Source organism: Oryctolagus cuniculus, chromosome 7 (assembly GCF_051225735.1).
Source record: "Oryctolagus cuniculus isolate XC-2025 breed Fujian yellow rabbit chromosome 7, ASM5122573v1, whole genome shotgun sequence".
NCBI classification, from domain to species: Eukaryota; Metazoa; Chordata; class Mammalia; order Lagomorpha; family Leporidae; genus Oryctolagus; species Oryctolagus cuniculus.
In genome coordinates, this window is record NC_142873.1 from 161,747,295 (window position 1) to 161,768,451 (window position 21,157).

General features: G+C 64.8%; 3 protein-coding genes across 9 annotated transcripts in view; 1 reads left to right on the forward strand and 2 right to left on the reverse strand.

Annotated features, from left to right (window-relative positions):
* The window catches only part of DNAJC11 (DnaJ heat shock protein family (Hsp40) member C11), a 64,075-nt gene extending 60,637 nt beyond the window's left edge, over positions 1-3,438 (forward strand). The window contains exons 12-16 of the mRNA XM_008265984.5: positions 168-237; positions 880-937; positions 1,043-1,185; positions 1,603-1,732; positions 2,257-3,438. Coding sequence (XP_008264206.3) covers positions 168-237; positions 880-937; positions 1,043-1,185; positions 1,603-1,732; positions 2,257-2,282 — 427 coding nt within the window. The 3' untranslated portion in view covers positions 2,283-3,438. The remainder of the gene's footprint in view (positions 1-167; positions 238-879; positions 938-1,042; positions 1,186-1,602; positions 1,733-2,256) is intronic.
* A 341-nt stretch (positions 3,439-3,779) lies between these two features.
* On the reverse strand, positions 3,780-9,751 carry THAP3 (THAP domain containing 3). 6 transcript variants are annotated; one of them, XM_051858154.3, is made up of 5 exons: positions 9,598-9,751; positions 7,565-7,757; positions 5,554-5,616; positions 4,972-5,076; positions 3,780-4,771 (listed from the first exon to the last, which is right to left on the reverse strand). In XM_051858154.3, the coding sequence occupies exons 1-5, from the start codon at positions 9,669-9,671 to the stop codon at positions 4,496-4,498; spliced, it is 711 nt and encodes a 236-aa protein (XP_051714114.3). In that variant the 5' UTR covers positions 9,672-9,751; the 3' UTR covers positions 3,780-4,495. The 6 variants fall into 6 exon arrangements, 3 of the variants coding, with proteins under 3 accessions (XP_051714114.3, XP_051714113.3, XP_051714115.3); XM_051858153.3 differs by having other exon boundaries at positions 5,554-5,631; XM_051858155.3 differs by having other exon boundaries at positions 5,554-5,611; positions 7,563-7,757.
* Positions 9,752-10,361: 610 nt separating this feature from the next.
* PHF13 (PHD finger protein 13) lies at positions 10,362-16,078 on the reverse strand. Of its 2 annotated transcripts, none has more exons than XM_051858151.3 (4): positions 15,699-16,078; positions 13,867-13,968; positions 12,407-12,941; positions 10,362-12,109 (listed from the first exon to the last, which is right to left on the reverse strand). In XM_051858151.3, the coding sequence occupies exons 1-4, from the start codon at positions 15,735-15,737 to the stop codon at positions 11,883-11,885; spliced, it is 903 nt and encodes a 300-aa protein (XP_051714111.1). In that variant the 5' UTR covers positions 15,738-16,078; the 3' UTR covers positions 10,362-11,882. The 2 variants fall into 2 exon arrangements, with proteins under 2 accessions (XP_051714111.1, XP_089157664.1); XM_089301538.1 differs by lacking the exon at positions 15,699-16,078 and adding an exon at positions 14,480-14,913.
* Positions 16,079-21,157: the final 5,079 nt, after the last annotated feature.

The following is a 21,157-nucleotide window of genomic DNA, read 5'->3' on the forward strand; positions in this document are numbered from 1 at the left end:
CCGAGACTCTTGTCATGCGGTGTCGCGAGCTTCCTGCCAGCCCTGCTGAGCCTGTGAGGGAGAGCCAGCCTCAGAAGCGCCAGGCCTGGGAGCCCACGAGCCCCCTGACGGGCTGGACGGGGGCCCGGGCCATGCTGACCACGCTGCACTGGCCATGTCTCGCGCAGGGAGCTGCAGAAGCAGAGGGAGAACACTGCCACCGACGTGCTGCAGAAGAGGCAGGAGGCAGAGGCGGCCGTGAGTCCACGCGCGGCACCCGCGCCCGGGCCCCCTGTGGCCGCGGTGCAGGCGGCAGGGAGGCCCTGCCCCACGTCCCTGACAGCTTCCCTCAGCATTTGAGTCCCCCAAGTCCCCCAGTGTGGGACGCAAGCCCCTAAACTGCTGACTGAATGCCCACTCGTGTACACGGCCTTGTGTGGGACACGGGGGCAGAGCCATCCTGGGAAGGGGCAGCGTGTTGCCAGGTTCTCTGGCCAGAGGAAGGCTAAGTGCAGAAGTGCGCCCAGCGCCCAGGCACGCAGCCTGACGTGTGGGCCCTGGCACGGCCAGCGAGCACGTGGCTGCAGAGGGCGGTGCAGCGGTGCCGAGGGAGGACGTGGGCCCTTCCTCGAGAGGAGCTGGCAACGCCCTGGTGTGTGTTTTCCATTGATCAGTGAATCCCACCCTCCACCCGTGATCCTGAGGGAGTGGAACTGCAGCCCCTCTGGCGGGGGGGGGGGTCCATTTCAGGCTGCTGTGCCTCTGGCCCCCACTGCCCACTCTGGGCATCTGCTCCCTGCCCTGTGAGGGGTGTGGTGCGGGCATGGGCTGCGAGTCTGGCCTCTCCACGGAGAGGTGGAGCAGGCCGGGTCCTGACGCTGGTCACCTGCTCCCTGGCAGATTCGGCTGATGCAGGAATCTGTCCGAAGAATTATCGAGGCAGAAGAGTCCAGAATGGGTGAGCAGGCGCGTCCACCGTGGGCCGGCCGGGCACTGGGCTCAGAGCCGCGCGGGGAGGTGTGTGGAGGAGCCCTCCTTCTACTCTGACCCCGTCTGTCCTCAGGGCTCATCATCGTCAACGCCTGGTACGGGAAATTCGTCAATGACAAGAGCAAGAAGAGCGAGAAGGTGAAGGTGATTGACGTGACCGTGCCCCTGCAGTGCCTGGTCAAGGACTCGAAGCTCATCCTCACGGAGGCCTCCAAGGTACAGCAGCGCCAGCCCGGCTCCCAAGACCACACGCACACCGGCTGCCGGGGGGGGCCCTTCATATCCCCAGCCCGCCCCGGGGGTCACAGCTCACACGTGTCCTCAGGGCACTCACTCTGTTCCTGCCTTGCTCTGGGAAGAGTCCACCTTAGCAAGTGTGTTACCTACGGAGCCTGGGCTGTGCGCCACACGAAACTAAAAGCCGGTCAACTCCGGCCACAGTGGACTCCTTGAGGAAGCCATTTGCTGTGTCTGGCAGGGCTCTGCCGGCCTGGTGTGGGGCAGGGCCTACACCACACGGCAGCATACTGGAATTCTTTCTCTTCGAGCTCCCGTGTCTGTCTGAGGGACAGTGGGCCCGGGAGCGGGGGGCGGTCCTGACCGCGCGGCTCTGAGGAGGGTGCTGTGTTGCAGGCCGGGCTGCCCGGGTTCTACGACCCGTGTGTGGGTGAAGAGAAGAACCTGAAAGTGCTTTACCAGTTCCGGGGCGTCCTGCACCAGGTGATGGTGCCGGACAGCGAGGCCCTCAGGATACCAAAGCAGTGTGAGTGTCCAGGCATGGCCGGCGGGGGCTCGTGTGGGCGCGGACTTGAGCCCGGGTCAGCCGTGGCGGGGCCGGCGGGGGCTCGTGTGGGCGCGGACTTGAGCCCGGGTCAGCCGTGGCGGGGCCGGCGGGGGCTGCGCGTGGGCACGGACTTGAGCCCGGGTCAGCCGTGGCGGGGCCGGCGGGGGCTGCGCGTGGGCACGGACTTGAGCCCGGGTCAGCCGTGGCGGGGCCGGAGGGGGCTGCGCGTGGGCACGGACTTGAGCCCGGGTCAGCCGTGGCGGGGCCGGTGGGGGCTGCGCGTGGGCACGGACTTGAGCCCGGGTCAGCCGTGGCGGGGCCGGTGGGGGCTGCGCGTGGGGGCTGACTTGAGCCCGGGTCGGCCGTGGCAGGGCTGGCAGGGGCTGACTTGAGCCCGGGTCGGCCGTGGTGGCTGCTGAACCTGTCGGGAGGAACAGGGCACGGGAAGCGTAAGGCCACTTCAACAAGCAGGTCACCTACAGAGCCTGATTTTTCTCCTGCAGCTCACAGGATCGACACGGACGGATAAGCTGCTTAAGAGACAGACAGAGGCAAAGAGGCTGCATAAAATGCTCCTGGGAGTCTACAGATTCGGAAGCGAGGAAAGCCCCGACATGAGATGTTTTTATTTTATTTTATTCCTATAGAAGGTGGCACCATATCAATTATGTGAAGGGACACGCAGACGGCCCAGCTCCTGTGGGTGCTGCGGGCTCGGGCCACGCCGCAGCATGGATCATGTTCCTGGCAGGAGGGCCTGAGCCCTGGACGCTCCCGGGGCCTCGCCCGGGGCCTGCCGCTGCGGTCGGCCCTCACACAGGACTGCTCTTCCCAGAACCCACACTGGACGCTGGAATCCCATCAGGAAGGAAGGCGGGTGTCCCAGGCCGGGGAGCACTAAGTGAACGCGGAGTGGAGTGTGGGTTTATAAAACTGCTTTTTATCTGAGAACAGACGGGTTCGGAAATCAGTCTTTCTCCCCACTCCCAGGGCTTCTCAAATCATTCCTGCAGCCCCTGGCTCTGGACAGTGGGGTCACTCCCAGCCCAAGGCCACCCACTGGGTCACTTCCTGAACTCCTGCTGGGAAAGACTCTGCCAGTGTCCCCTCTCCTGAGCCACCAGAGGAGTGGCTGGAGAGAGAGCTGTCAAGGGAAGGGAGGTGTTCGCTGAGGGTCCGAAGTGCCAAACCCAGAGGCCTGTGCCTCTAGCAAGCTCCCAGCAGGTGGCGCTGTTGGTCCCCACTGGCCCAAGGGACTCCTGGCTCCTTTCACTTGCCCACACTGGATGAAGCCTTTGTGGGGGTCAGACACCCCGACTGCCTGGCCACCCTCCACAGCACAAGAGCAGAGGCCTGCTGCTGGGGTCCCGAGTCGGTCATGGGCACTGCCGGCACAGATGGGCCGTGGTGGACGGCTGGCTCTGGAGGCTGGGCTGCACCTGGCCTCCAACTCCTGTGTCTGGAGGAGCTCCGGCTGCTGCTGTTGTCTGCACCCCCCCCCCCACCCCGCCAGCACTGGAGGCAGAGCAGTGGCCAGTGACCCCCTTCCTCCAATTCCACAAGCAGTCCAGGCTGTCCGATTCTCTAACATGCCATGTTCTGGACGTGGCCCGGTGCCCTCTGCAGCGGGGCCCTTTTCCCTCAGCAGCAGACTGTCCCCACAATAAACCTGTCCTGAAAGCTGAGGGTAGCGTTCTTAGTTCATCTGTGTGTATGTTTGCAGGAGCAAAATGAGGGGGTGCCCCTGCCCCGGGGCCTCATTCCCAGACCTGCTGTGGCCACTTGTCCTATGGCTGGCCCTGGACACCGTAAGCCACGCCTGCTGGTGGCCACTCACCCCGTGGCTGGCCCAGGACACCGTAAGCCACACCTGCTGGTGGCCACTCACCCTGTGGCTGGCCCAGGACACTGTAAGCCACGCCTCCTGGTGACCACTCACCCCGTGGCTGGCCCTGGACACCGTATGCCTAACCTGGGGCTGCAGTTTGCCTCTGTCCGAACACTTGGCTGAGAAGCTGAGTCAGAATGAATCGCACTGCAGGTTTTGTTCTTTAATTCACTGAAGTCTCGGTCCTTACGCAGTAGTCAGAGGTGGCCGAGCCCTGCTGCCTCTCCCTGGAAACGAGGCCCATGGCGCATCGGCAGCCGTGGGACCGGCGGGAGGATTACACGGGGGCGCGGGGAGCTACAGCGCAGGCTGACGCGTTCCCGCGCCGCCTGCAGACCAGGGCTGCCTGGGCCCAGCGCTGCGGCACGGCTGGCCAAGCCGCCGCCGGCATCCCTCTGGGTGCGGTGCAAGTCCCAGCTGGGAAAGCAGCACCCACATGGGAGACCCGGATGGAATTCCAGGCTGCTGGCGCCATTTGGGGAATGAACCAGTGCGTGGCCGTGCACTCTGCAACTCTGCCTTTCAAGTAAATGATCGGCCTTAAAAGGAATGGGGCCAGCTCTCGGCCGTCCACGCTGGCCACCCACCATGGGGAGTCCGGAGCGCAGCGTGTCGCTGGCCCGCAGGGAGAACCTGTAAGACCCGGGCCCTGGGTCCACCGACGCCCAAGCAGCGGGTGCCAGAGGATGGCGGTACAGAAGCCAGCCTGGGCCTGGTCCTCGCCCCTACCCGACAGCTGCGGCCGGGGGACGGTGGATGTGCACCTGCCGGCGTGCCGCGGCGCTGCCCTCGCAGCAGCAGACGGGAACGGCCTGGCCTGGCCTGGCGCCGCCTCGTCCTGGCGCCCCGTGGGCTCAGCTCCGCTGCTCCGGCTGCACTCCGGGTCGCGGCCCCCGCCGCCCGGCCCTGGGCGCACGCAGCCGGCTGCGCATGCGCCGCATCACCAGCCGCTGGGCCTTCAAGCGCCTCCGCAGCTTCTCGTTTTCCTTCAGGGTGAGGAAGAGCTTTTTTTTCAGGGCATCTAAGTCCAAGAGGGCGTAGCTGTGGTCAGATGGCTGCCTGGGGAGAGGCCGCCTCAGCCCCGCGGGGCCGGCCGCTCGGCCAGGTGCGTCCGGTCTCTGCGGCCAGACCTGAGGAGAGGCGAGCGGGCGCTGAGGGCTGCCTGGAGGCAGAGGGCGCCCGGCACCAGCGCTGGGCACTGGACGTGCGGTCCACCCGCTCCTGGCACAGAGGCGCCCAGGGCCCGGTGGACGCGCAGAACGCAAGGGGACCGTGTGCTCCCGCGGAGAGCAGCCCGCCACAGCCCCCTGGCCGGGCCTGGGCCTCTTACCGGGCTCCGGGGGCCTCCGGCGTTCGGGGGCAGCTGCAGCTCCTCCAGCGCGGTGCCCATGTTCCTCCCGCCGCCGTGCTCCGCGGACCCGGCCTCAGGGAGGACCTGGGGACAGGCTGAGTCGGGCTTCTCCCCAGCGACCCCAGGGCTGGGGCCAGCGGGAGCCAGGGACAGGGTACGGCCCCAGCGCTGCCACGAACTGGAGAGAGGCCGAAGCCGCGTCACTGCAGCCTCCCTCCGACAGTGAAGCAAGCAGCCAAGGCCCCGCCCAGCAGCCCGTGAGCAGTGCAGGCCCCCGCCCCCGCCCCCGCAGCCCAGTGGGCAGTGCAGGCCCCCGACCCCGCCCCCACAGCCCAGTGGGCAGTGCAGGCCCCGCCCACCCCCATCCCCGCAGCCCAGTGGGCAGTGCAGGCCCCCGCCCCCGCAGCCCAGTGGGCAGTGCAGACCCCGCCCACCCCCATCCCGGCAGCCCAGTGGGCAGTGCAGACCCCGCCCACCCCCATCCCCGCAGCCCAGTGGGCAGTGCAGGCCCCGCCCACCCCGCAGCCCAGTGGGCAGTGCAGGCCCCGCCCGCGCACTCACCTTTCCCTTCTGGAGGCTGGGCTCGCTGCTCTCGCCCCCAGGGTCCGTGTTCTCCCTCACCAGCTGCAAGACAGAGGCCTGAGGACAGCCGGCTCCCCGAGGTGCTGAGAGCCAGGCACGCCGACCCCGGGCACCTGTCCCCACTGCTCAGCCCCAACTGGGACCCAACGTGGGCCCCGCCCTCCTCTCACCACCCACGTGGCGCTCTTGTCCTCCAAAAGTGCTCCCAAACGTGGGTCAGCGGCTGCTGAGCAAACCCTGTAGCGCTGGGGACCAGGCCTGCGGGCGACCCAGGGCCCGGCAGCCTGCCTCGCCAAGTGCCTGCCCCACGAGTGGCGGCCGCAGCGGAAGCCCTGTCCCCTGGCTCCCAGATGCACCATGTGAGCCACGGGGCCGGCCAGCTTCCCCCACCAAGCTCTGAACCAACCTCTAAGTTCCGGGAGAGCCAGAAGCCTGAGTACGGTAGCACCTTGGGGCCGAACACTTGGGAGAGGACTAGAAAGGGGAAGGTGGGGCCAGCGCTGTGGCGCAGCAGGTAAAGCTGCCGCCTACACTGCCGGCATCCCAAATGGATGCCAGTCGAGTCCCGGCTGCTCCACTTCCAGTCCCGCTCCCTGCTATGGCCTGGGAAAGCAGCAGAAGATGGTCCAAGTCCTTGAGCCCCCACACTGGTGTGGGAGACCCGGAAGAAGCTCCTGACTCCTGGCTACAAATCGGCACAGCTCCGGCTGTTGCAGCCAATTGGGGAGTGAACCAGCAGATGGACAACCTCTCTCTCTCTCTCTCTCTGCCTCTCCTTCTCTCTCTCTGTAATTCTGCCTTTCAAATAAATAAATCTTTTAAAAAGGGGGGGAGTAAGTGGGGCTGGCGCTGTGGTGTAGCAGGTAAAGCCGCCGCCTGCAGTGCTGGCATCCCATGTGGGCGCCAGTTCAAGTCCCAGCTGCTCCACTTCTGATCCAGCTCTCTGCTGTGGCCTGGGAAAGCAGTGGACGATGGCCCAAGTCCTTGGGGCCCTGCACCCACATGGAAGACCCGGAAGAAGTTCCCGGCTCCTGGCCATCTGGGGAGTGAACCAGCAGTGGAAGACTTTCCTCTACCTCTCTGCTTCTGCCTCTCTGTAACTCTGCCTTTCAAATAAATAAATAAGGGGGGGGGGGGCAGGTGGCCGCAGGTGCCAGGAGACGTGGGGCAGGCAGGGGATGGGCCGACTGGGAAGAGCCGGGCAGGCAGGGCGCAGGGGCGCAGGCACGTTTGCTGACTGAGTCCAGAGTCGGCCTCAGTCTTCCTCACTCTGCTTGCCCACGCCTGCTCTGGGCACCCACTGGATTTAGGAAAATCGAGGTCACCCTCTCATGGCTCCCACGTCCCACACTCTTCACAAACTCTGCTGAGCAGCACCCACACACCCCGCCCCCAAGACCCGTCCCCTCGTGTCCCACAGGTCCATCAGGGCCTCAGCCAGCTCCAAGCCCCTCCCCTCCACCGCCAGGCCTGCAGGGAGGTCTCAGGAGGTGAGGCCTCTGGGCAGGAGACAGCCTGCTCCCGCCGTCTGCGCGGCCGGCCTGCGGACCCCAGGACACTCGCCAGGACCCGGCCTTGCTCCACGGCCTCCAGAACCGGCAGTGCTCGGCTCGAGCCGCCCACCTATTAACTGTGCTCCCTCTGCCCTCTGGGGACCTCCAGCTGGGGGACCTTCCCCCACTCCCAGCCCCTGCCCACCGTCCCACGCCTCCCGCCTTCCTGCCGCTGTCTGCCCTCAGCATGCCAGCTGCGGGCCGCCCAGGACACGTGCTGCCGGCCGCAGGAGACCCAGGCAGGCAGCCCCTCCAACCGCGCTGTCGGGAAGCACACTTGGCCTAAAGGGGCCCAACTGACCCCTTCTCCACTCAAGGTCAAGGCCGGCAGAGCCACAGGGCTCCAAGCCCCAGATGCCCGACGGGGCCACTCCTGCGCTAGTGCTTGGCCTTGGCTCCCTGCCCCCGGCTGCCTGTGCCGTCGGGGAGCGCCCTACCTGCGTGGGGTCCTGGAAGGCAAACACCGTGGGCACGGCGTTGTGTTTCAGGTTCTTGCGGTTCCCGAAGGCGCTGAAGCACTCCGGGCTGAAGTGCTCGGAGCAGATGACCGTGTGCTTTTTGGGCTTGAAGTTGGCCCGGCCGATGTTGAGCACCCATTCTTTCAGCAGCTCGGGGCGGCTGAACGGGAACCTAGAAGGGCGAGCGGGCACGTGAGCGAGCTCAGCGCCTGGGGAGCCCGCTGGGCGCGCAGTCACCTCCCTCTGTGCAATCACATCTTGAGGGCTGGTGCTGTGGCACAGCGGCTAAAGCCGCCGCCTGCACTGCCAGCATCCCATATGAGCGCCGGTTCACGCCCCGGCTGCTCCACTTCCGATCCAGCTCTGCTATGACGTGGAAAAGCAGCAGAAGATGGCCCAAGTCCTTGGGCCCCTGCACCCGCGCGGGAGAAGCTCCTGTCGCAGCCATTTGGACAATGGACCAGCAGATGGAAGACCTCCCTCTCTCTGCCTCTCTGTAACTTTGCCTTTCAAATAAATTAAAAAAAAAAAAATCACAACTGATTTCTGGAAGCTTCCGTCATGACTCTTCATGGCATCCTAATAAAGCAAACCGACCATGAAAACGGCCAACATCCCGAGGCCCTGTTACCACTGGCCGCCTGGGGTCAGCAAGACCACCGCTCCCAAGCAGGCAGGAACCGACCACGTGGGCGGCATCAGCTGACAGGAAGTGCTGGGGGGACAGGGAGGGCCACCTGAAGAGATCGCGCTTAGCCAGCAGAGGACACAGCAGGAGGGCGTGGGGGCCAGGGCTGAGCTGCAGGAGGGCACCAGGCGGTCACAGCAGGTGTCAGCGGGAGGCGGGGAGCCCAGGACAGTTCAGAGTGGGGTTTGCCTCGGGATCAGCCACGCGTGGCACAGCAGGGGAAGCCATCGCCTGCGAGACCGTCCTCCCAGACCGGAGTCCACGTCTGATCCAGCTCCCTGCTACGGCGCCTGGGAAGGCAGCAGAGGACCGTCCAAGTGCCTGGGCCCCTGCACCCACGCGGGAGACTCCGATGGGGTCCCAGGTCCTGGCTTCCGCCCGGCCTAGCTGTGTCTGTTGAGGCCGTTTAGGAAGTGAACCAGGGATGGAGTCTGATCTCTAACTCCGGTTTCAAGGAAATACATAGGTCTTAAAAAAAAAAATCAAGGTACTTCTGGATTACCCAAGTGCAGGGCAGCAGGTGGACACAGGGATGGCTCCTGGGGGCTGTGTGAAGGCCGGCCCTCGGAAACCCACGCACCCGGGCAGGAGGGAACGCGGCCCACACCCTCAGTACCCGCACTGGACGTGCAGGAAGCAAGCCGGCAAAGAGCTGACTGTCCGAGAAGCCCAGCGGGCAATCGAGGGATGGGCGCCGTCCAGCGGCCCAGAGAGGCCAAGGTGAGCACGGGGCCTGGCCTGCGGCTCAACAGCCCGCATCAGAGTCCACAACAGCCCACTTCTGACCCAGCTCCCTGCTGTGACCTGGGAAAGCAGCGGGAGGTGGCCCAGGTGCCTGGGGCCCTGCACCCACGTGGGAGCCCAGGGAGCTCCTGATTCATCCTGGCCCAGCCCAGGCTGTTGTGGCCATTTGGGGAGTGAACCAATGGACAGAAGATTCCGCGCGCTCTCTCTCTTCAAAATAAATAACGAATGAATTAAAAAAAAAAAAAAAAAGGCAGCTCCATGCCCGGGTGAATGCCCAGGGCAGCGTCTGAGGCGGCCGGACAGGGAGCTGCCCCAATGCCCTCAGCGGGGAGGTGGGCATGCAGCGGGCGGGGCCAGCCAGGATCTGGTTCCGCGGCCCCCGCCGGCTGCCTGGCACGAAAGCGTGGAGCGAGCAGAGGGGGTGCGCACCCCCGGGCCGGCCCGCACAGACGGGACGAGGGGCGGCCCCCAGGTCTCCCCCCTCCCCCGGCTGCCCGAGTCCCTGAGCTCCCGGGTGCCCCGGGCCAGGTGCACGCGGCGCCCCCGCCCCGTGCGCCCCCTCCCCGCGCCCCCTCACCGGTGGAAGGTGAGCTGTTTCCTACAATTTCCATATCGGTTACAGCACAGCCGGGCTGCGCAGGACTTGGGCATCTCCGCCACTAGGCCCAGCTGCCCCCAACAAAGATGGCGGCGCGGCAGGCGGGGGCGGGGCCTGCGGGGTGGCGGGAGGGGGGCGGGACGGGCGCGGGGCCGCGGGGCTCGGGCCGGGTCTGGGGGCTCCCGGCCCCCGCACCCTCAGAGCCTGGCGCTGCCGGGGTCCAGGCTGAGACCCCTGCCCATCGCCCCTCCCCCAGCGCGGGTATGGCTCGGAGGTGGGCGGTGGTCTCCCCTCTCTGCATCGTGTGCGCTGGGCGCTCACCTCCCGGCCCGGCCCCGCGCCCTCGGCCCGGCCCCGCGCCCTCGCAGAGCCTGGCGCTGCGGGGAGGGAGGGGGCCGGCTGAGACCCCTGCCCATCGCCCCTCCCCCAGCGCGGGTATGGCTCAGAGATGGGCAGTGGTCTCGCCTCTCTGCATCACGCGCCCTGGACCGCTCACCTCCCGGCCCGGCCCCGCGCCCTCGAAGAGCCTGGCGCTGCGGGGAGGGAGGGGGCCGGCCGAGACCCCTGCCCATCGCCCCTCCCCCCGCGCGGTAAGGCTGGGCTGGGAGGTGGGTGGTGGTCTCGCCTCTCTGCATAGCGCGCGCTAGGCGCTCACCTCCCCTACTGGCCCAGCCCCGGCCCCTCCGCGCGGCACGGGGAGCCCCCCATGCCCTCTGCACGGAACACACAGGCCGGCGCCGCGCTCAAAGGAGAACCATCTTTATTTACAAATGTACAGTTTCACAGAAACAGCTTGGTTTATGCAGACGGACACCACACGGGACCACGGCCGGGACCCTGCACAAAGCAGCTGACCACACAAGCCCAGCGGGCCCCAGCCCTGGCGCGGCTCTGCCACAGACCAGGAGGAAGCGGGGGACCCCATGGAGCCCCTCCGAGGCGACACCAGCGCGGCCCGGCTCCAGGCTCTTAAATGCACTTCTAAAAGCTCAAGTTTAAAACAGAAACGACTTTGGAACTTGGGCTGGGCAGGCGCGGCCGGGCAGCTCTTTGGCTCTGGGCTGGGGAGCCCCCGACAAACACGGCTTCACCACTGTTTCGCTACTTGTTGACAGAAGCATTAAAACACAGAGACAGACCCGGCCCGACAGGAGAGATGCGACAACAGCAAACTATGTATCCGCCCTGGAGTTTCGGGAGAGAACTCTGCTGGCCCGAGACCCCCGCCCCGCTACAAGCACACTTGGGCACTACTCCCTCTCCGCCTTCCAGGGAACAAGGCTCGTGGAAACACTTCACAAACAGGTGCCCAGACCAGCTGTGTCCCAGAGCCCCGGCCCTGGCCCTCCCGGTGGCCTCCCCGCCTGGACCCCAGTTCCCGTCTTTCCGGGGGCCAATACCAACACCTCACTGACTGCAAACCGAAAGGGCTCACGCCCTCCCCCTGCCCCGTGGACCAGCCGCTCCCCTCCCCCACCCCGTGAAGGACCACCACTCTCATCCCCTCCAGGAGCTCCCACACCTGCCAACAGCTCACCTGGGCCCGCCGGGACCAGCACCCAGCAGGAAATTGGCCAATACTTTGGCAGCATCGTGCAAAAAGACAGATTTTGTTACATCGTGCAAATCAGGAAACTGAGTTATGAACAAAGGGCCACCTCAACCCCCAACCAACCCCCTTTCCATAGAGGTGGCCGCACACTGTCCCTTTTTCAACAGACAGAAGGAAACCTAAGAACTGCTAAGGGGCTCGCCTCCCCCGGCTTGGGCAGCTGAGCCAGGCAGGGGCGGACCACAAAGGTAGGGGCGAACGTCTGACGGCTGCTGTAGACACGTATGGTAAGACACGTGGGAAGAAACTGACACGCATGGCCGTTCAGACAGGCCAGGGAGACACCCCTCCCCCTCCCCTGGCACGTGGAGGAAGGAAGAGCGCTCATCCCAAGTAGCGGGCATCTGTCACAAGGTCAGCGACAACTCACAGCTACCACGCACCCGCACTTCTGGCCGACCCAAGGCCACCGCGCCGGGTGTCCCGCCCACCTGCACTGCGGAGGACACAGCTCTGGCAGCGCTGGCCACGGGGGTTTTACTCGGTCACTGGCTATGTACAGCTCGTCTGCGTGGACAGCCTGTCCTTTAGCTTAGGCACCTGAGTGGCAGGCATCTGCCCACACCAGAGCTCAAGAGTTCTGTGCTCAACCGAGAGGCCAAAGAGCCCGCCGACCCTGCGGCTCCTCGCCCAGTCTCCTGGCCGGCGGCCGTCAGTCCAGAAACAGCTTCCGGGAGCCCATGCGGGAACGGCTGGAACGGCGGATGTCGAACTTGGAGTCCCGGCACTTTTGGCAGACAAACACTTCGGGGACGTTGGACTTGCGGATCTTCGCGCAGGACAGGTGAATCCAGGTGTGGCACTCGTTGCACTCAATCATGGGGCGGCCAGCGAACGGTTTCATGCAGAAGCAGGTGACGAGGTCCCAGGAGTCGTCATCTGAAAGAAAGGAAAACGCTAAGAGGAGGGGACGTAACCGCTCAGCCTCCCAGCCCAGGGGCCGCTGGCCCGGCAGACAGGGCAGCCGAGTGTCCGGAACCCATCCGTCCTGCACTTAACGTGCAGGCTCACAACAAAGGGCCCCGGGTGCGGCCGCCACGCGCTCGGAGATTCTGAGCTGCGCCCTGGATCTCTGCTGCTGCTACAGAGCGAGCCCTCCTCCCAGGAGGGGGCAGGGACCGCCCACTCCCGAGAGGGGCCTCCGCCGGCCACCACGCGCCCCCAGGGAGCACTCACCGGAGTCCACCATGATGTCCTCGTCGTTGCCGGTGCTGTCCTCGTCCCGGAACACCACCTGCTTCCCCTGCCGGACGATAGTCCGTTTGCCTTCAGTTTTTATTTCCTTGACCTGATCAGGTGACACAGTGGCACAAGACCCACTGGAGGGAGTGTCAGAGTCCCAGCCCGAGCAGGGGTCGCCGGGGGCCTGGGGAACGCCCTGCAGGGCGGGGCTCGCGGGGGTCTCGGCGAAGGCGGCGGCGGCGTCCAGCTTCAGCAGGCCGCCCCTGTAGCCCTCCTTCCCGGGCCCGTCGCTGTCCCGGCGCTTCCTCTTCTTCTTCTTCTTCAGCTTGTCCGTCTTCTTCCTGTCCAGCAGGAAGTTGCTGGGCTTGGCTCGCTGCAGGAGGGTGGGCTGCAGGTGGCTAAAGCAGCGATCGGAGACCGGCAGGGGCACCGAGGCGGCCACGTCGGTGAAGCCGGCGTCCCAGCCATCGCTGTCCACGGTGCCCGCGGTGCTGTTGGCCGGGCTGGGGCTGCTCCTCAGAGGCGGCTCCTGAAAGGAGGCGGCGCAGGTTCTGGTTACGGCGCCGGGGCCAGCCGGCCCCACAGCCTCCCGGCCGCACCCCGACCAAGCGCCCTCGAAGGAGGCGTCCGTCCACACAGCCTCGAACCTCTCGGCTCGGCAGCACTACGGGCGAGGCTGGAGGAGAGACCCCCTCTGCTGTTGAACCCCAGGCCCCGTCCCAGGCAGGAAGTGAGCTGTCGGGAAGAGGCGCCGCCGGCACCTCACCCCTCACCTTCTCTGTCAACCTCTCCTCCACTTCCCCTCCCAAGAGGAACGCTTTTTTAATTAAGTGAATTAAATTAGTTTTGAGAATTTCCTGACACTTTTAAAAAACCTGGAGATATCCCATAATAACACAACACTGAAGCAGGCAACTCCTGCCCCAAAGCAGCGAGGGGGCGCCGGCTGCAGCCCTTCCAGGCACGGCATCTGCCAACAGGCAGCCTCCTGCATGGAGCCGTCCAGAGCCAGCGAGGCACTGGCGGCACTGGTGTCACGACGCGGGGCCTGGCTCCGGAAAGCTGGATTCTTCCACGTCTAGCCTTGCACGCTGTGACCAAGGCCCCTCACGTCCCACAGCGCGGCAGCTCTGGCCCACCGGCCGGCCCTCTCCCCAGCAGGAGACCTGATGCAGCCGTCCCTGGAAGACTCCGTGCGTGGTGTTACCACAACACAGAGGCTGCTAGACACCGGAGCTCCACCTCTAACCCACCAGGGCCCGGGGCGAGCGGGGCCCTCTGATGCCTTGGTGTCCCCGTCGGTAACTACCGGATCGACAGACACCCCCACACCCCCACCTCGGTCGGCGTGTGCTGGCCCTCTGTAAGGGCAGGCAGGGAGCAAACAAGCAAACAAGCGGTCACCCCCGGAGGCCCTTCCTGCCCACGCCCAGCCCTCACGGCCTCAGGGTTACCTCCTTCGGGTAGGGGATGTAGCCGGCGTAGGCCAAGACGAAGGTGCAGAACTTGTTGAAGTCCTCCACGGTCCTCCGCCTCTTGCAGCTGGGCGAGTACTCCTGTGAAGGGGAGGAGCCGTCAGCGGGCGCCCACACCCCAACTACGCTGCGGGGTGCACCCGGGATCCGCGGCCAAGGCTTCACTCCACTGCCAGAGGGAGCCAGCGCTGCGATTTCAGGCCACGATCGCGGGAAGCCGGCTGCGAGATAAAGGCCTGCACAGAAGTTCGGTTCTGCGCCTGTGTGCGGCTGCCGGCCTTATCTGCTCCTCGGCCGGCCGCCGGGAGTCCTACCCCGACTGCCACAGCCTCTCCCACCGAAACCACCTCAAGTGGCCTGGGGAGACCCCTGCCCTGCTGCTGAGGGGTCCCCCGGGCGCCAGGGGTCGGGGGTCTCCGGGAGCCCAGCAGGCCGCCCGCGGAGGCCCACGGGGAGACCTCCGCCCCGCCCCGCCCTCCCCTCGAGGCCGCGGGAAGGGACTTCTCCCGAGGTAGCCCAGCCCCCGCTCCCTCGGCCGGCCGGCATTTTGGCCGCGGGCTTCTCGGCACTCCGGCCCCCACCCCGGCCTCACCGAGGCGCCCCGCCGGCCCGACCCGAGCGCGGTCCCCCAGCACCGCCACGCCGACGCCGGAGGACGCGGGGGCACCCTCGCGCGCAGCCGCCGGCGCCTCCTCTTCCCCGAACTCCAGGCTCCGCCGCCGGACCCCCGAGGCCGCCCGCCCCGCACGGCCCACGCCGCGCCCCGCCGCTCCGACTCCGGGAGGAACTTTTCCTCGGGCAGGGAGCGGGCAGGGCGGAGGGCACCCGCGCCTCCCCGCGCCGCCGCCTGCGGGCACAGCAGATGGCGGGGCGGCCCCCTCCCCGCCGACATCGGGCCCGGAAGGTGCGGGGCCCACTCCGCGGGGGCGGGGGGCTGCCGGGCGACACTCGGGCGTCCCTGGGCTCCGGAGGCCCCGCGAAACCACTACCCCCCCCCGGGCGGCCACGCGACCGAGGAGCGCCCGGCGCCGCCTCCCCTCCCCCACCCGCCCCGGCCACCCGCCCCGCACCCCGGACCCCGGCGGGGAGGGGGCGAGCGAGCGGGCGGCCGCCGGGGGACCGCGGGGAGAACCGAGGGCCGATCCCCGGAAGGAGGGGGAGTGAGCCGGGGCGGAGCGAGGCGAGCCGCGCCGCGGGCGGGGGCCGGGGGCTCCGCAGGGGGAGGCGAGCGCGCCCGAGGGCGTGGGGGCGCCGGCTCGGGGCCCCGGAGAGGGTGCGGACCCCCGACAGACGCGGCCCGGAGCCACTCAGGGGGCGGGGGCCGACCGGGCCGCGAGCGGAGCCAGGGGGCGGGGCGCGGGCCGGGGGGACCGGGAGAGCGGCGGTGCGGCGCGGGCCGAGCCCCCCGGCCGAGGGGAGCCGGGAGCCCCCCGGGAGGAGGGGGAGGGGGCCCTGCGAGAGAAGCGGGAGCGCGGCGCGGGCGGCAGCTCGGACCGCGTCCCCGGGGGCGGGGAAGGAGCCAGCAGGCCGGCGGGAGGGGCCGGGGCAGCGGACAGGTCCCAGGGCGACGCGAGGCCGGAGAGGCGCCCCGAGCAGCCGAGTGGGCGCGGCGGCCCTGCGGAGGGGGCGCGGGAGGGCGCGGGCGTCCGGGCAGGGGAGGACGGGGCGCCGGCCGAGCGGGGGGCGGGGGCTGAGGGGGGCGACGAGGCAGAGCTGGGGGAGGGGAGGGCCGCACTCGCGGCGGCCGGGGGTCGGGCTTCCCCGGGGAGCGCAGAGCGGGTGGGGGCGGCCGGGGCGCAGCTCCCACTCACCTCCGGGTGGAAGGCGGCGGCGCAGGAGTCGGAGTCCATGTTCCGGGGTGGGGGGCGGCGGCTGCGGGAGTGCAGGGGCCGGGATGCGGGAGTGGGGCCGCCGGGGGCTGGGGGCTCCGGTGGCCTCACAAGGCGAGGGCGGACCCGGGAGGGGTCGCTCCGGCTGGAGGCGATGAGGAGCTCGGCGTGTCGCGTCTCGGGTTCTGTGCTCCCGGGCTGGCGGCTCCACTACCGAGCAGAGTAGGCGATGCAGCTCCCGCGGCCGGCGCGGCGGGAGAGTCGCGGCGGGGGGCGGCGGCGGCGGCGAGCGGGAACCCGACCGGCTCCCCGACCTGACGCCCAGTTCGGCTCGTGTCTCCGGAGGGAGGGCGGGAGGGCCGCGAGGGCTGTCGGGAGATGTAGTCTGGCGGCGTCTAGGGGCCGGCGGCGCGGGGGCGTGGCGCGGTGCATTGTGGGAGTCGTAGTCCGTGGCCAGCCAATGCGGCGCACAAAGGCCGCTTCGGGACTCCAACACCCATGGGGCCTCGCGGCGGCCCCCGGGAGTGCGGAGGCGGGGTCTCGGGGGCTCGAGGGCCGCTCGAGCGGGGGAGGTGCGGGGGCTTGCGCCCGCTCAGCCAGGGAGGCAGGGGGGAGGGGCAGCGCGAGTGGCTGCGCCTCAGACTGCGCGCGGGCGGGGGCGGGGGCGGGGGTCGCCCCTGCGGGTGGGGGGCGGGACTGGCGGGCCTGGGTCGCGGGGGGCGGCGGCTGGCGCCTCCCATCTGTGCGCTGGGGGCTTGGGGTTTGTGCTCTTTTGTGGGGCCGGGGTCCCCGCGCTCTGCTCCCCGAGTGGGGCGGGGGCACTGACGTCGCCGCCGCCCCCGGCCCGCTCCCTGCGGGCGGAGCCGCGGTCGCCCCCAGCGCCCGGGCCGGGCGGAGCGAGCTTGTTTTCGCGGCTGCGGGTGTCTGGCCGGCGGCGCGGGCTCCGCGGGAGCGGCGGGGCCGAGGCCGGCGGGGCCGGGGCCGCAGAGGCCGCGTGAGGCGGGGTCGGGCCGGCCGCCGGCGTCGCCCGCGAGGTAGAGGTGCTTGCTTGGAATTCCCTTGTGGTGGTGGTCGGCGCCGCCCCTGCCCCCGCTCGGGACGGCCGCGGCGGTGCGGGCCTCCGGGCGTGGACGGCGGCCGCGCTGACGGACGCGGGGCCGGGGCGCCCGCGGGCCGCTTCACAACTTTTCCCGTGGGTGGGGGTGGCCCGGGCGGAGTCGCGGTGATTGACGGCGGAGGCCTCGAGCGCGGGCCGTTGCGGGGCGGTGGGGTCCCCGGACGGATCCGGCGGGAAGACGGGTCCCGAGGAGCCTGGGTTGTCGCACAGACGCCCCTCGGCGGGCCGAAGGTTGGCGGAGCGCCCTGGCGCGGTAAGTGGCAGTCTCACTGTCGGGTGTCGCGGTGTGGGTGCTGGGTCACCGCCCCTCGCTGGGGTCCCCCCCCAGGTAAAGTGACCGAGGTGGAAGCGGAGGCGGTGGTCGCAGGCTGCCAGGCGTCCACTAACAGCTCCTCCCCAGCCCCGCAGCGTCCCCCGGTTATCGGTGCGGCCAGAGCCAATGTCCTGAGGTCAGCGGCGGCGCCCAAGGCCAGAGCCCATGTCCTGAGGTCAGCGGCGGGGCCCAGGGTCAGCGTGCTTGGCCTGAGGAAGAGGTGGGAGAGGCGACACCCACCCGAGGCTGTCGGGCATTTGACGAGATGAGCATTGCACCCTCCATGCACACACACAGGCTGATGGTGACACACGCACTGTCACACACACGCATGCTGATTGACAACGAGGTGCACATGACATCCTCCCCACACACACACACGCTGTCACACTGATTGTCAACGAGGTGAACCTTGCACCCTCCACACACACACACAGAGGCTGGTGGTGACACACACTCTGTCACACACATACATTGTGGTTGTCAATGAGATGGATGTTACATCCTACACACACAGGCCAGTGTCACAAACAGGCTAAGTGTCACACTGTCGCACGCTGTCACACTGATTGTCAACAAGATGAACGTTACATCCTCCACACACACACGCTGATTGTCAACGAGATAAACATAACATCCTACACACATACACACACACTGAGTGTCACACGCTGATTGTCACACACAGGCTGATTGTCGACGAGGTGAACATTACATACTACTCACACACACACACTAAGAAACTGTCAACCCGAAAGGACTAGCTTAAAAGTCACACATACACTAATTGTCACACACTGTCACACGCGCTGGTTGTCAACGAGATGAACGTTACACCCCACACACGCGCACACACTCACACGTGCGCACACGCTGATTGCCAACCCCGAAAGAAAGGAGTAGCTCCGAAGTACCAGCGCACTTAGGGAGGTCCCAGACTGGGGCTGTGTCCTGGGGCCCAGGTGATGAGCCTCGCTGGGAGGGAGTAGTGCCCAGTGGGCCGGCGCGCAGCACGGAGAGTGGTGGGCCCCGGGCTGTCCAGTGCTGGCCTCCCTGCTCCCCACGCCAGGAAAGCGACCTGGCAAGCACTTTTTGGTCTCCAGTTTGCCTTTGAAATAGAGCCTCTGAAGGAGGTTTGGACAGTCCTCCTGCTGTTCCTTCCCTAGCCTTAGAAAAGAAGGAAAAAGAAGAGGCTGGCACCCGCCATTGACCGAAGTTGACCCAAACTGCGTGGCTGGTGTGCATGTGCCCGGCAGCAAAGCTGACTTTCTCTGTGCGAAGGGTTTGGGTTTGGGGTTTTTCTCAGGTGCACTGCACTACTCCTGGGCACAGGGGGCTGAATCCAGAATCCCTCCATTAACTCAAAGCGTTAGCCACAGTAGCCAGCTCCCCGGGACTTATGAGTCTTTGTTTTCTGCTTAAAAAAAAAAAAAACCTGCTGAGGAGCGCTAGTTATCAGATGATTGTAGTCACTTAGGAAAGAGGAGGGGGAACCTACAGTAGCACAGGTTGTGACAAGTTAAAAATACTAAGAATACCACGGTTTCCCAGTAAGTAACTTGAGAATGTTGTTATTTTAATTGAGTTACCAAATATAGCTTCACCTTCCTAAATCTCAGGGCTACGCACACCACATTCATTTGGGGGAACATTCAGGAAAGCTCTCTGCTTCCTATTTTAACTGCTCAAATGTGGGTGTGAACACAACCAAAGATTTATTTTTCCCAGAATAATTTCCTGATGTTAGCTTTTTGTTCAACTTTGTGTTGTTATGAATGCTCACTGCCCTCTGCCTTCTGCCTTGCTCCCTGCCAGCTCCAGGAGACGAGGGAGAAAGTGAGAATGGCTCAAAATCATATTGTTTTCAGCTTTCATTGCTGTATGAACATGTGTGAATGATTTGACATCATTAATAAATAATTTCTAGACCATATATTGTCAGCTTTTCATATAGTAAGAAATAAAAACCTGTGTATCCAATGAATTTCTTGTGTTACTGCTCATCTTGTTAGAATATGAAGATACTAGCTAACTGTGTGTGCCAAACACCTGAAATGCTTTCACTGACAACAGCTCATTTATATACATAAATGCATTTAATGAGCATATAATAGTCCTTAAATTAAAAAAAAAGTTGGGGGTGTCTGACGCTGTGGCACAGCAGGTTAAAGCCCTGGCCTACAGCGCTGGTATCCCATATTGGCGCTGGTTCTAGTCCCAGCTGCTCCTCTTCCAATCCAGCTCTGTGCTATGGCCTGGGAAAGCAGCAGAAGATGGCCCAAGTCCTTGAGTCCCTAGAAGCTGCTGGCTTCTGGCTTCAGATCGGCACAGCTCCGGCCGTTGCAGCCATCTGGGGAGTGAACCAGCAAATGGAGGACCTCTCTCTCTGTCTCTGCCTCTCTGTAATTCTGTCTTTCAAATAAATAAAATAAATCTTTAAAAAAATGAATTTAAAAATTTGGGGGCTGGCATGGTGGCGTGGCAGGTAAAGTCACCACCTGTGGTGCCAGCATCCCATATGGGCACCGGTTGGAATCTCAGCTGCTCCGCTTCTGATCCAGCTCCCTGCTAATGCACCTGGGAAGGCAGAGGAGGACGGCCAGATGCCACGTGGGAGACCTGGACGAGCCTCTGGCTCCCGGCTTCAGACTGGCCCAGCTCCAGCTGACGGAAGACCTCTCTCTGTCTCTTCCTCTCTAACTCTGCTTTTCAAATAAGTGAATAAATCTTAAAATTTTTAAAAAAGAAAAGCTTATAGTAAGCACATTACAAGTCACATATTAGGAGGCCCAAAGACAGAAATTCAGGGTATGTGATAGCAAAAAAAGGTTCAGTTGCTTGTCTATAAATGCTAAGGGATGTGTTCTTAAATGTCAAAGCCAAAAAAAAAAAAAAATTACAGCAGCTTTTAAAATGATCCTGTCTCCTCTTGTCCTGTCTGCTTAAAATTAAATTTCAAATATCAAAACTAAGCAGCTTGAGTGTTTTTAACTAAGTAGTGCCGTTATTTTTTAAATCACATTGCAAAAGTTACTGGGGTGGGGGTTGTGGTGACACACATTCCATTCCACACTGGAGTGCCTGGTTCCTGCCGGTTGCACCCTGGGGGGCCGCAGCAGACAGTGTGCTGAAGCATTCGGGTCCCGCCACCCATGGGAGAGACATGGATGGAGTTCCTGGCCCCTGGCTCCTGCCTGGCTGTTTGGGGCGTTTGGAGGGTGAGCCAGAGGGTGCAAGGTCTCTCTCAGCTTTCAAAGAAACATAAAAGAGGTCAACTTTTAACTTTTTCGTGACTGAAGCTTTTATCTGACACAGCCTGGTGCTTGTCCGAGTTAACAGGTTTCTCAGCAAACAACAGATTCCAAGCAGGAGCCAGTGTCGGATGACCTCCGAGTCTGACCCAACAGGGTTTGCTAAGTCGATGACGTGGTCAGTGCAGAGGGGACAGCAGCTAAGCGGCCGGCCCAGGTCGTGGGCTCCTCAGCCTGGCAGACATGGCCCACAGACCTGCCCCTGTGCAGTGAGCTGGGACGTGCACACGGCCCCAAATGCTGACACACTTTGTCTCGCGCTTCTCGGAGACGGGATTCTTTATTTTGAACTTGTATGATTTTTTTGAATTCACAGGTACAAACAGAAAATGCAGGTAAGCAAAAAAAAAAAAAAAAAAAAAAAAAAAACACCTTAGCCATCTAAAGTAAATGTTATTTTTTCTAGACATATGAACACACAGGCCACTGGCTCATACCCTCAGTAATCTGACTTTTCAGTTAACACGATAGCACGGCCCACCCACCCTCCCTTCCCTTTCCGTAAATTTCTCCAGCATTCCTCATGGCTGCACGGTGAGATGCACAGAAGATGTTTAAATGAGCGCCTGTTGCTAGAAATTAAAAAAAAAAAAGCTGCTGTGTGCTCCGGGCCGGAAGCGGCACTGAGCGAGTGCAGGTGGACGGCTGACCCAGGGGCATTGCAGGCCCGCCGCGAACGTCCACTTCCTGGTGGCTCCCG

Excerpts from the sequence above, each read along its gene's own strand:
- THAP3 (XM_051858153.3), bottom strand. The coding sequence starts at position 9,671 with ATGCCCAAGTCCTGCGCAGCCCGGCTGTGCTGTAACCGATATGGAAAT. Across the intron at positions 7,758-9,597 it reads AAACAGCTCACCTTCCACCG|GTTCCCGTTCAGCCGCCCCG; the intron begins GTGAGGGGGCGC and ends TCGCCCTTCTAG. Across the intron at positions 5,077-5,553 it reads CCAGCCTCCAGAAGGGAAAG|GTCCTCCCTGAGGCCGGGTC; the intron begins GTGAGTGCGCGG and ends GCCTGTCCCCAG.
- PHF13 (XM_089301538.1), bottom strand. The coding sequence starts at position 14,779 with ATGTCGGCGGGGAGGGGGCCGCCCCGCCATCTGCTGTGCCCGCAGGCG. Across the intron at positions 13,969-14,479 it reads CGGGCCGGCGGGGCGCCTCG|GAGTACTCGCCCAGCTGCAA; the intron begins GTGAGGCCGGGG and ends TCCCCTTCACAG. Across the intron at positions 12,942-13,866 it reads ACATCCCCTACCCGAAGGAG|GAGCCGCCTCTGAGGAGCAG; the intron begins GTAACCCTGAGG and ends GCCTCCTTTCAG.